Genomic DNA, 13102 nt, shown 5'->3' with positions numbered 1-13102 from the left:
GCCAAAAAAAATTGTTTCTGGTCAGCGCCCATCACTTAAGTACCCCCCTTCCCGCGTTAATTTTTTCTTCCGTAAGCCAATTCAGTTGGCAGATGAAAGGGAAAACACAAAAGTAACTCTCCCTACATTAACTGCCACCAGTGAAGACAACTGCAAAACTAATCATGAACTAGCCTATAACATCTGCCCCACATACACACTTGCTGTAAAGTACTAAATAAAAAGAACAGTAACTGCAATGATAAGTAGATTGATTACCATTTGTTGAGAATGTAAAAAAAAAATAAGTGCATCGTCGCACCACTTTAGACAACATTTCCTGACAAGAAGCTACTTTTTTCTTTTTAGTGGCCTACAAAAATATGCCAATTACTTATTAAAACTAAAAGCGACATCAATAATATTTTCAGGACATGTGCGCTATGGTATCGCAAACGAAATCCTAATCAAGTCTTGCCATTACCCTACGGAATAGGTCTCCGAAATTTCGTTTGAATTGAGCAAGCCATGATGGAGAAAATGATGACATATACAGACAGACACACACACAGACAGACAGACAGACAGAAACACACACACACACACACACACAGACTTCCACCCACTAAATACATCTCTCCCTTACGGAAGAAAAAATATATTTCCTTATTTGTGGTTGGAAATACCCACTTGCCGATCGATGCTACACAAAATATTCTAAACGCATTATTACAGGCAATGCAACACAAACATAGTCACATACTAAATTATACCATAAAATTGGTAATGTATAATTTCAACCAAGTTTGAGTTCTGACAATTTCAGGTAACAGTATGTGTACTGCTATTGGAATCATTTCCATTCTCTGCTGGTTGGGTCCGTCTATCTTTGAGGAAAAACATCAGGCCTGCTGCGATCAAAAATGGTATCCCAAAAATGATAAATGCAAGATTATAGGACCCAGTCTCGTCAAAGATGAACCCTATGTAAGGAATAGTGACAATGACAACAAGAATTAATGGAAAAAATTATAGAGATAAGTACTGGTTACCATAGAAACCAATTAAAGGTAACAACATAAAAGCATAACATAATAGAAACCCTACTGAAATATTAACAACTGGAAGAATATATTTCTTAACATTGGATTTCGAAAACAATTCCATTGTAACGAAGTTACCTAAGACAGGATAACAAAATGTATTGAAAATTGTCTTTTCCCTTCAATCAAATATATTGTCCATTTCATTCATTTGAGGTATGTGGGTAAAAAATTATGTATTCGAAAGAGAAATGGAATAGAACAGAATAGAATAGAATAGAATAGAATAGAATAGAATAGAATAGAATAGAATAGAATAGAATAGGATATAAGTGGATGGGATAGAATAGAATAGAATAGGATAGAAAAGAATGGAACAGAATAGATTAGAATAGAATAGATTAAAATAGAATAGGATAGAATAGAATAGAGTAGATTATGATATAAGTGGGTGGGATAGAATAGAATAGGACGGGATAATATAGAACAGAATAGAATAAAATAGAATAGAATTGAATAGAATAGAATAGAATAGAATAGAATAGAATAGAATAGAATAGAATACGGCGGGAAATGATAGAATAGAATAGCATAGTAGAATAGAATAGAATGGAATAGAATAGAATAGAATAGAATATATTAGGATATGATAGAATAGAATAGGATATGATAGAATGGAATAGAGAAAAGACTAGGATGGGATAGAATAGAATAGAATAGATATAATACAATAGAATAGAATAGATTAGGAAATAAGTGGATGGAATAGAATAGAATAGAATAGAATAGAATAGAATAGAATAGAATAAAAAGGATAGGATATAAGTGGATGAGATAGAATAGAATAGAATAGAATAGAATAGAATAGAATAGAATAGAATAGAATAGAATAGAATAGAATAGAACAGAACAGAATAGAATGGAATAGAATAGAATAGATTAGAATAGGATAGGATAGAATAGAATAGAGTAGATTATGGTATAAGTGGGTGGGATAGAATAGAATAGGACGGGATAATATAGAACAGAATAGAATAAAATAGAATAGAATTGAATAAAATAGAATAGAATAGAATAGAATACGACGGGAAGTGATATAATAGAATAGCATAGTAGAATAGAATAGAATAGAATATAATAGAATAGAATATCAAGCTTGTGCATTGGATAGGATATCATAGCATAGATTAGAATCAAACAGAATAGAATAGGATAGGATAGGATATAGTAGAATGAGAGAACAGGGCATGACAGGACAGGCCAGGACCAGGACAGGAAAGGATAAGATAAAAAATTACAAGTATGGCTGGTAATTGTCTCAACATTGTCTCAACAAAGGTAAAACGCTATTTTAAAAAATGGGAACGTTACAATGATTTAAAATGATGGGATGGGATGGGATGGGATGGGATGGGATGGGCTAGAATAGAATGGAATAGGATAGGATAGGATAGGATAGGATAGGATAGGATAGGATAGGATAGGATAGGATAAGATAGGATAGGATAGGATAGGATAGGATAGGATGGGATCGGATGGGATGGGATAGGATGGGATGGGATAGAATAAAATTGAATAAGATAGGATAGGATAAGATAGGATTGGATTGGATAGGATAGGATAGGATAGGATAGGATAGGAAAGGATAGGATAGGATAAGATAGGATAGAATAGGATAGGATAGGATGGGATGGGATAAGATAGGATAGGATGGGATAGGATAGGATAGGATAGGATAGGATGGGATGAGATAGGATAGGATGGGATAAGATAGGATAGGATGGGATAGGATAGGATGGGATAGGATAGGATGGGATGAGATCGGATGGGATGGGATAGAATAGAATGGAATAGGATAGGATAGGACAGGATAGAATAGAGTAGGATAGGATAGGATAGGATGGATAGGAAAGGATAGGATAGGAATAGGATAGGAAAGGATAGGATAGGATAGGATAGGATAGGATAGGATAGGATAGGATAGGAATAGGATAGGATGGGATGGGATAGCATAAAATGGAATAGGATAGGATAGGATAGGATATGATAGGAAAGGATAGGATAGGATAGGATAGGATAGGATAGGATAGGATAGGATAGGATAGGAATAGGATAGGAATAGGAAAGGATAGGATAGGAAAGGATAGGACAGGAAAGGATAGGATAAGATAGGATAGGAATAGGATAGGAAAGGATAGGATGGGATAGCATAAAATGGAATAGGATAGGATAGGATAGGAAAGGATAGGATAGGAAAGGATATGATAGGAATAGGATAGGATAGGAAAGGATAGGATAGGATAGGAAAGGATAGGATAGGATAGGATGGGATAAGATAGGATAGGAATAGGATAGGAAAGGATAGGATGGGATAGCATAAAATGGAATAGGATAGGATAGGATAGGAAAGGATAGGATAGGAAAGGATATGATAGGAATAGGATAGGATAGGAAAGGATAGGATAGGATAGGATAGGAAAGGATAGGATAGGATAGGATGGGATAAGATAGGATAGGAATAGGATAGGATAGGATAGGATAGGATAGGATAGGATAGGATAGGATAGGATAGGATAGGATAGGAAAGGATAGGATAGGATAGGAAAGGATAGGATAGGATAGGATGGGATAAGATAGGATAGGAATAGGATAGGATAGGATAGGATAGGATAGGATAGGATAGGATAGGATAGGATAGGATAGGATAGGAAAGGATAGGATAGGATAGGATGGGATATGATAGGATAGGATGGGATAGGATAGGATAGGATAGGATAGGATAGGATAGGATAGGATAGGATAGGATAGGAAAGGATAGGAATAGGATAGGATAGGATAGGATAGGATAGGATAGGATAGGATAGGAAAGGATAGGATAGGAATAGGATAGGATAGGATAGGATAGGATAGGATAGGATAGGATAGGATAGGATAGGATAGGAAAGGCAAGGATATGATAGGAATAGGATAGGATAGGATAGGATATGATAGGAATAGGATAGGATAGGATAGGATAGGATAGGAATAGGATAGGATAGGATAGGATAGGATAGGATAGGATAGGATAGGATAGGAATAGGATATGATAGGAATAGGATAGGATAGGATAGGATATGATAGGAATAGGATAGGATAGGATAGGATAGGATAGGATAGGAAAGGATAGGATAGGATAGGATAGGATAGGATAGGATAGGATAGGAAAGGATAGGATAGGAAAGGATAGGATAGAATGATAGAGGATAGGAATAGAGAGAAAAGCAAAAGAAAGCAATAATCTGTTTTTACCTGCTATGGGAGGTCCAATAGTAGCTGGTATTGAAATAAATCCATGCACAAATCCGATGGCTTGTGAACTGTTTTTTTCGCCAACAATTTTAGTTGCATTTCTACTTATCAGACACACAAAACACCCATCAAAGATTCCCATCAGAAGTACTGCAACAACTACTCCAGCAAAGTGTAACGTAGACACTGGTAACAGCATGGTGAGAATACCAAGGCCGAGGATAGATATTTGGTGAAGTATAATGGAATTCACTTTGTCAGCTAAAAGGCCAGAAAGCACTCGTGAAACTAAAGAAGACGCCCCTAGACACGTAAGCAGGATTGAACCGTTCACATCTGGCAAAACATGTTTGACATGGTTGATCTGTAGGAGGAAATACATAAAATAGTATATGTATATTATGAGTGGAATTCGGAACGAAGGATTCGTCCTCCTAAATTAACATGTACCATGACTGTAGATATGATATCAAACAGGCTGATGAAATCGTGTCAAAAATAGAATTATCAGATGTATGACTTTATAGGTCAGAGAAATATATTTTGTTGGATGTACATATATTTTCAAAAATTAGAAATCTCCCATTTCCAACAACATTTTTAGTTCAAGAGGTATGGTTTGAACTTACCAGGTGAACGAAGGGAACAAAATATCCAAGAAATGCGAGCGGTATTGCAGCTGCGTAGATTCTGTATCGTTTATTTTTCCATATTTCAACGTTTAGATGTCGCCTAATAAAACTAGGACGCCTTGGTCTTTCTCTTTCTTTCTTCTTTTCCCCTTTTGCCTGACATTCGTTTCCTCCCCCATTCGCGATATGTCCATCATTTTCATTATTTTGTTCGTTTAGCACGCTGTCTGAGTCCGCCTCCTGATGTCCACTTTCTCCTGTTCTATCAGATGTTGGCCCGTCCCCCGATTGTACTGGCCTAAATGTAAGCGAGCAGAATATCATCAGAAACAAGAAACCACTGATAGCAAACATCGATTTCCACAGACCAATCACGTCAATTAATTTAGACAGAATTGGTGGGAATACTAGGGTGAACACACCACTACCGGCCGTCACAAGACCGGTAGCGAGTCCAAGACGTTTGTCGAAGTATCTATTTACAACGACAAAAGGTGTTGTATAGGGAGCAGACAGTCCGATACCGAGTAAAACACCATATGTCAAATATAAGAGGCCAAGACTTCTGACAAACGCGGAAGACAAACTAGCCAGGCAGGCAATGCTACACCCAACAGCTGACACGACGCGACAACCGAATTTATCATTTAAAACACCGACTACAGCACCCAGTAAAAACATCAGACCAAATGTTGTAGAGCCAATCCAAGCTGCAAAGTTTAACGAACATAAAAGTAGTGTTAAGATACCATTCATTAAACACAAAGAATATTAAAAAATGGGCGAAGTTGTTCATCATGGAGTGTATGCAATAATATATTCATTAGTATGTACAACCCAAGAAGACATTTCGGATTTACTACATGGTATACAATACATGAATGTGAACAAGCTACAAAATGTATTTTAAATGTATTTTACGATAATTGGCATAAACAGTATACGCTCATGGTAACAAATATTGGAAAGTACATGTTGTATCTCACATTCCTTGGTAACTCTAACATAGAGCAGGTGGCAGTGGTTTTGTGTTATTATTTAAGAGTTAAAATACATTACATGGTTTGATTAACTTTTGCCTAATATATGTAGTTAAGCAGCATATATAGTAAAACTATTTTATATAGACTATGCAATCTGTAACAACAGCTGTAATGCTCTTTTCGGCAGATATATTATTACATTTGTAAAGTTCAAATAGATTTCATGTCTTCACCCTTACACTTACCCGCATTAGATGCATTAGCGCCTGATTCAACCAATGCAGGCTCTTCTAGCATAGCAACGAGGAGAATTCCAAATGAATTAAATACACTACATACTGTGCCGTTAATCCAGAAAGATGCAAAAACAATGACCCATCTAAAAGATCCTTCGGGCCTCCTAGCATTTGAGCTTTCATGCATTTTGGTCATAGCGGTGTCTATTGCAAAACTGGAAATATCAAACAAACACAATTAATGTCATTACAATGACGAGGAATCTAATGTTATTACCAATATCTTTCTGTTTGTTTGTGTGTGTGTATCTGTCTGTCTGTCTGTCTGTCTGTCTGTCTGTCTGTCTGTCTGTCTGTCTGTCTGTCTGTCTGCCTGTTGGTGTACCCATCTCAAATACAAGTTCTAGATGGACTATATACTACTCCTAAATCTATTTAGATTTCGGACCAAATCTATGCATACCAAGGCCTATTAACATATTTCACAATGTTTGAAGTTTTGCACGTTTCTACAAGTTTTGGTATTTTGGATTTTTACAGAGCGAAATTTGCTGCAAGTATGTTCTTTTTATCGATGATTGTAAGTTAAAATTCATGCATATCAGTTAGTTTAGAAAATTCAAAAATTGCAGGCAAAGCCTTCTGACATTAACACAAAAATCACACAAATTGGCCAACATATGCAACTTGAACAGCCCTAAACAAACCAAACTAGACTACGTCTACCAGTCAATCACTAACCAGACCTAAACAAACAAAGCTAGACTACGTCTACCAGTCAATCACTAACCAGACCTAAACAAACCAAACTAGACTACGTCTACCGATCAAGCACTAACCAGACCTAAACAAACCAAACTAGACTACGTCTACCAGTCAATCACTAACCAGACCGAAACAAACCAAACTCGACTACGTCTACCAATCAATCACTAACCAGACCTAAACAAACCAAACTAGACTACGTCTACCAATCAATCACTAACCAGACCGAAACAAACCAAACTAGACTACGTCTACCAATCAATCACTAACCAGACCGAAACAAACCAAACTAGACTACGTCTACCAGTCAATCACTAACCAGACCGAAACAAACCAAACTAGACTACGTCTACCAGTCAATCACTAACCAGACATAAACAAACCAAGCTAGACTACCTCTACCAACTGTACCAAATTTTAACCAAGTTCACTCCCCGGATGCGGCAATGAGGACAACCCCCCCCCCCATAATTACGTATACATACCCGTTCTCAAACAGATACAGACACACAGAGCAACGGCAATAATCATGAACATCACACAGTGAGCTAAACATTGTACCAATGTCATACTTACCAATATACTTAAGGGGCAGATACCTCTCCTGTCGAGAATGTAATTACATCAACCTGTTGATAACGTACATCAGCGTTAACATGGCGCAATTATAGTTGTAGATTGTGTTTGCGTTAGCTTTTCGATAGTTGATCCTGACAGTTGTCGTAGCAAGCATGAAATATAAAGGTTGGATGTTCAGTGCACCATCTGTATCATGAATGAGGTAATAAAATTTGGCTTCACATACAGAGTCAAGATGCACTTGCATTCATAATATATAACCCTGTTCAATTTCAGCTCAAAGTCGTTAGATATTTTTTAACGAGCATTTAAGTATACTTCTTGGGTTTCTTAAAATACAAACCCAAGAGACACTTGCATTTATGATATATAACCCTATTGAATTTCAGCTCAAAGGCCTTTGATATCTTTTATTAAGCATTTAAGTATGCTTTTATGGTTTATTCAACTTACGTTTTGCTTGTTGTAAAAGTGTGTCAAGGACTTGTTTTGGTGTTGCAAGCTCAAACTATTCTCTACACCAATTCAAGGCTTTGGTTTGATTTTGAAATTACCATTAGCAGCTCTGATAACTTAAGTGGTTCTTATATGTAAACCGGTGATGTATGTATGCATGTATGTATGTATGTATGTATGTATGTATGTATGTATGTATGTATGTATGTATGTATGTATGAGTGTGTGTGTCGTCTGTCTATGACTGTCTGTCTGTCTGTAAACATTGTCGGTATCTTATTTTCCAATAACTCGGTTAGGGCTTATCAGGAAAATATTTCAGGTTCCTTCAAGTCCATGAACGGCCTGCTCAACCTATGGAGTTGTAGAGGACTGACTTTGATAGGAAAAACTCTTATTGTGAAAACGTTCACTCTTGTTATTCCAAAGTTTATCTAATTGTTCAATATGATTCATATCAAGATGGGTGACAACAAAGCCATTAATAGAGCAATCCACAGATTTATCTGGAAGGGCCCAGACAAAGTTAGTAGAAATTCTTTAATTGGTGATATTAAAGACGAGGGATTGGGTATGTTTGACATTTTTGCCCTTTATAAAACTTCATAGATAAAGCGTTTTATTTCAGAAGAAATTAAACATCAATGGAAGTTACTTGCAAATTTCTTGTTAAAGCCACTTGGGGGTTAGCTTGTTTTTCGGTGCATTTACAAGGTTAACTTACTACCAATTGCATTGTCAAAGTTTTACCACGAAATGCTTGTATTTTGGAGTGAAGTTAATCCCTGTAGTTCGCTCTGTGTCTCAGGTCAAGTTTCGTGGAACAATTCGGAAATTCTCATTAATAATAAGTCGGTTTTCATTTCATTTTTATATAAGAAAGGTATTGTTAATCAGTTAAAAGGCTGAGACAACCTTAATTCATTAGGATGTAATCTTAATCACTTTCTCTACTGGAGAGGATTTCTGCAGGCAATCCCTTAAAGCTTCTTTGGAAAAGAGGTAGTCCAGTGCTCATTAGGCCAGAGAGACCGATTAGTTTTATCTCTAAAGGAAAATCAGTTCAACTTAAAACGTGTCAAGTCAAAACTATTAGAAAACGTATAACAGAAGATTATTTCATTCCTCTGAAAAGCAAGCTTTTCTTTTCTGGCTTTCTTGATATATGCAACAGTGATTGGGTCCATTACTTTTTACTGCCTTTTAAAGTTACCATAGAGTCAAAATTACAGGAATTTCAATGGAAGATAAATCACAATATTTTGTATACAAATACTATTCTTCACCATATGAATCCACCTAGAGTTAATATTAGTCTCTGTACTTTTTGTAACCTAGCGGACTAAACCCTTATTCATTTATTTGTGGAATTTGAATGTACTACCATTATCTGGAACAGTCTTTTGACACTGTGGGGCGTGGCCCTACAAATCCCATCATCGTTGTCAGCTAAACAAATTCTTTCAGGCGACATTTCCTTTTCACACCTGTTGAACCTCATTATATTGATAACAAAAAAAAAACATCATTTATAAATGTAAGTTATCATAAAACATACCATCCTTTGATACTGTGAAAATAAATGTAAGACTTGCAAAAAAGATTCAATGCCATATTGCCAAAAGAAAAGACTGTCTCCCAAAGTGTTGTGCAAAATGGGACAATTTTGAAGTTTAAGTGAATTTTGTTCCCTACCTCTGCACTGTACCTTTTATTCTCAACTTGTTTTAGATGTTCCAAATGGTGTCACGTGTTATTTTTGCACTTGTGTTGCGCTACCCCCCCCCCTGTACTATAGAACCCTTCTCGTTTAGAAAGGATACATTGATTTGTATTAACAGTGACACAAAACGTATTATAAATGCTTGTTGATGACTTTACATACTTCATGTAGTCGTTCTCACAAGAAGCAGAGAAAACCCTTTATATGTTTCCATACACCATCACTATCTAAAAATCTTAAAATTTAAACGATAATACCCCTAACATAGTAGAATGATACTATTAGTGACAGAATAACAATGCTAGTGGTTATGTATTCAATTAGCCCGAATCCTATTTCTGGACCTCAGTGTCTTCCAAATCTTCCAGGAAACGTTCTGCTTTTCTCACCAACAAGTCTTTCTTCATGGCCTCTCTGTGTGATAAATGATAAAACCAAATTGGTAAAGGGATGTGTCAAACTACAAGAAATCCGAAAGGACTTTGTGATATCAATCTAAGTATGTAGTGGAACAGGTGTAATGGTTTTTGAAATGAATTTTAGAGAGCTACACATACAGACATACATTTACCCATGCATACAGAACAAATGTCAGAATTGCTTATTGGTATCATTTGAACTTAATGAATTTTGATTTAGCTCTATATCTGTGATTTTTGAAGTCCCACTGAAACTTAGTTGTCGAACAAGTTGTTCAAATGCCAGCTTCTTATTCTCGGTACAGGAAAGCTTGCCACCCTCGACTTCTCGGCCTTCGCGCTCCCAGATCCCCTACATACCCAAACACGTGTTTCCACGGCAAATAATAAATAAACTTCAAACCTTCGTAGCATCCTTTGTTCGCATATTCAGAAAGTTTACATACTTCATAGTAAGCATGATACAGGTCTATACTTCGATTCTATACAACTCGTTTACAGCAAAACCCTTATGTAATACTCAAGAATTTCGCTATTTCACAATAGAGTGAATTTCCATGGCTCTCAAGTTCGTTTGGTTTCTCGAAATCCAATAATCAAATCTGGACAGAAAGTTATCGATATATATTTCGATATACGTCCTTTTTTGATAATACAAGCAACCCGAGTACTTGGAATGGTCTAGAACCATAGACCCGAAAGGGTCTACGCTAGAACGAAGCCAATTAATGTAGGAACATTGTGGAAACTTTTAGTCAATTAACATTGCAACACAGTAACAACATTTGCATTGTTGTGATAATATGTTAATACTCATAAATGTACGCGTTCTGGCAGCAAAATCGCTCTCAGTATCGAAAGATTTATATTTAAAAAAGAGAGAAGATTTTCAATTGTGATCGAAGAAGAGATCGTATTGATTTATCTTGGCGAATTCTCCAGCAAGAATTTTCGGTAGAAAGCTGAAGATTTCACCCGGAAGTTGAAGCTGACCTGGTTTGACTGACGTTCTTCTTAATCTCACGCATGCTTTTAGCAAACAGAACATAATATGGGCATATCGAACGAAGTGAGGGAGTTTTCAGTATTTACAAGGGAAGGGCCGGAGGAATTGGGGGCGGGTCACATTTTACACCTGTTCTTGGGTTGGGTCATATTTTGCATTACAATGTTTATATTCCGTACTTTTGTGACCAAATTGAAAATTCAATTATAGTGAATTTATAGTTTAAGTATACTCGAGTATATTTTGAGTATAACTGAAATGTACTTGACATTCCAAAGTATACTTCAAGTATAGAATAAGTACACTTTAAGCATACTTTTTACCGTTTCATATTGGTAAGGGTTGTTATGTGTGTTTTGAGATGTAAAAGTGAAATGAGCACTCAACATTTATTTTCTCTAGTATTCTACATGCCAGAATCCAAAAAATAACATTACATGTATTGTTGGAAAATTGTATAATTGCATATTGTTGAGTGTACCATCTCACCTTATCATTCACACTGACCGTGAATGTTTGTTAAAAAATGATGGTAGCAGTGATGATGATGATGATGATGATGATGATGATGATGATGATGATGATGATGATGATGATGATGATGATGATGATGATGATGATGATGATGACGATGATGATTTAGTTTTGAAGTTTTGAATGTCATAGAGAACACAGTGACACAAGTACTGACTCAAATAGTGACAGTGAGTCAGATTAAAGTGACACTGATAATTACAATACTGGAGGTGAGATGGGATGATGATGGTGACAGTGATATCAGGGAACTTTTACGAGTGACCAGATCAAACATAGTATGCACAACATGGAAAGCACATTTTAGATACTAACTAGATTGTGTATGATTATAAGAGAAAGGTAATTAGCCAATCTTTTACTGTTTGTCACTTTATATGTACAAATATTGCTTTCTAATACAGAGTCAAAATCATTTATTTTGTATGTATACATATAATGGGAATATTGATTAACTTTCAGTGTATGCAATTGTCATGGGGAGGGTCATATTTTACAAAATGGGACAAGGGGGGATTTACAAATGGAGAATGGGGAAGGGTCATGTTTTATTTAACATACCCTGTGTGATTTCCTCAGTGCCCCTTGTAAATACAGAATGCTCCCTTAAAACAATTTTTAAATAGTAAAGAGTTTGTATGAATTTATCTCTTCGAATTCTCCAGCATGGTTATCTGCAGCAGATGGGATCTTACTTGCCAACTATAACATATAATGTGAAGCTGCGCTTGTATACAACGTTACAGCATAGGTCTCACCGCAGAAGGAGTTTTAAAGGGAAAGAGAAAAGAAAGAATTGCTTCTGTGCATCACTTACATACCCCACTTTGAAAATTGAGTCAATGCAAGCAGAGTAAATATTAGGTTTTGAAAGCAATTTATTAAAATCATAAATGTTTCTATACACCATCACCATTTATAAACGATTATATTCCCAACATTATACTAAAATGGTGATATAAGTGACAGAATAATGATATTCGTGGTTATGTATTCAATTAGGCCAATTCCTATTTCCGGACGTCGATCCAGGCCGAACTATATTGGATTATATTCGAACAGAAAATGTTTAATACGGAAAGAAGATATGATACACGCACTGATGCTGAAAGTACATTTTATAGTTTGTGTTATCTGTAAATATGAAATCAGCAGATGTAGATATAGTGAGCTATAGATAGATGTAGATATAGTGAGCTAAAAGATTCGTCGTTGTGGGCGCTCCTCCTTACAACCCCGTCTCTTACAAAGGCCAGACAAAAGAACAGTAGTTCTAATCGGTTTTTATTATTATTAAAACGTTATTACGGACGCATAGGCCAGAGAAGAACAAAAATACAAACAGCAAAATATCAATGTAAAATCTCAAGCCAGTGGGCTTGACGCCCACCAAACCGTACATCACATGGAACAACATTATTTAATCAGAGTATTCAAAATATCAATGTAAAATCTCAAG

General features: G+C 35.9%; 1 protein-coding gene across 1 annotated transcript; it reads right to left on the bottom strand.

Moving 5' to 3' along the window:
* Positions 1-801: 801 nt before the first annotated feature.
* On the bottom strand, positions 802-6348 carry LOC144433338 (monocarboxylate transporter 10-like). Its single transcript, XM_078121644.1, has 4 exons — positions 6171-6348; positions 4940-5652; positions 4311-4674; positions 802-962 (listed from the first exon to the last, which is right to left on the bottom strand). Exons 1-4 carry the CDS (start codon positions 6346-6348, stop codon positions 802-804), a joined length of 1416 nt encoding a protein of 471 aa, XP_077977770.1.
* Positions 6349-13102: the final 6754 nt, after the last annotated feature.

Source organism: Glandiceps talaboti, chromosome 3 (genome assembly GCF_964340395.1).
Source record: "Glandiceps talaboti chromosome 3, keGlaTala1.1, whole genome shotgun sequence".
NCBI lineage: Eukaryota > Metazoa > Hemichordata > Enteropneusta > Spengelidae > Glandiceps > Glandiceps talaboti.
Note: the sequence above shows the minus strand (reverse complement) of the source record. Positions and strands in the feature narration are given on the sequence as shown.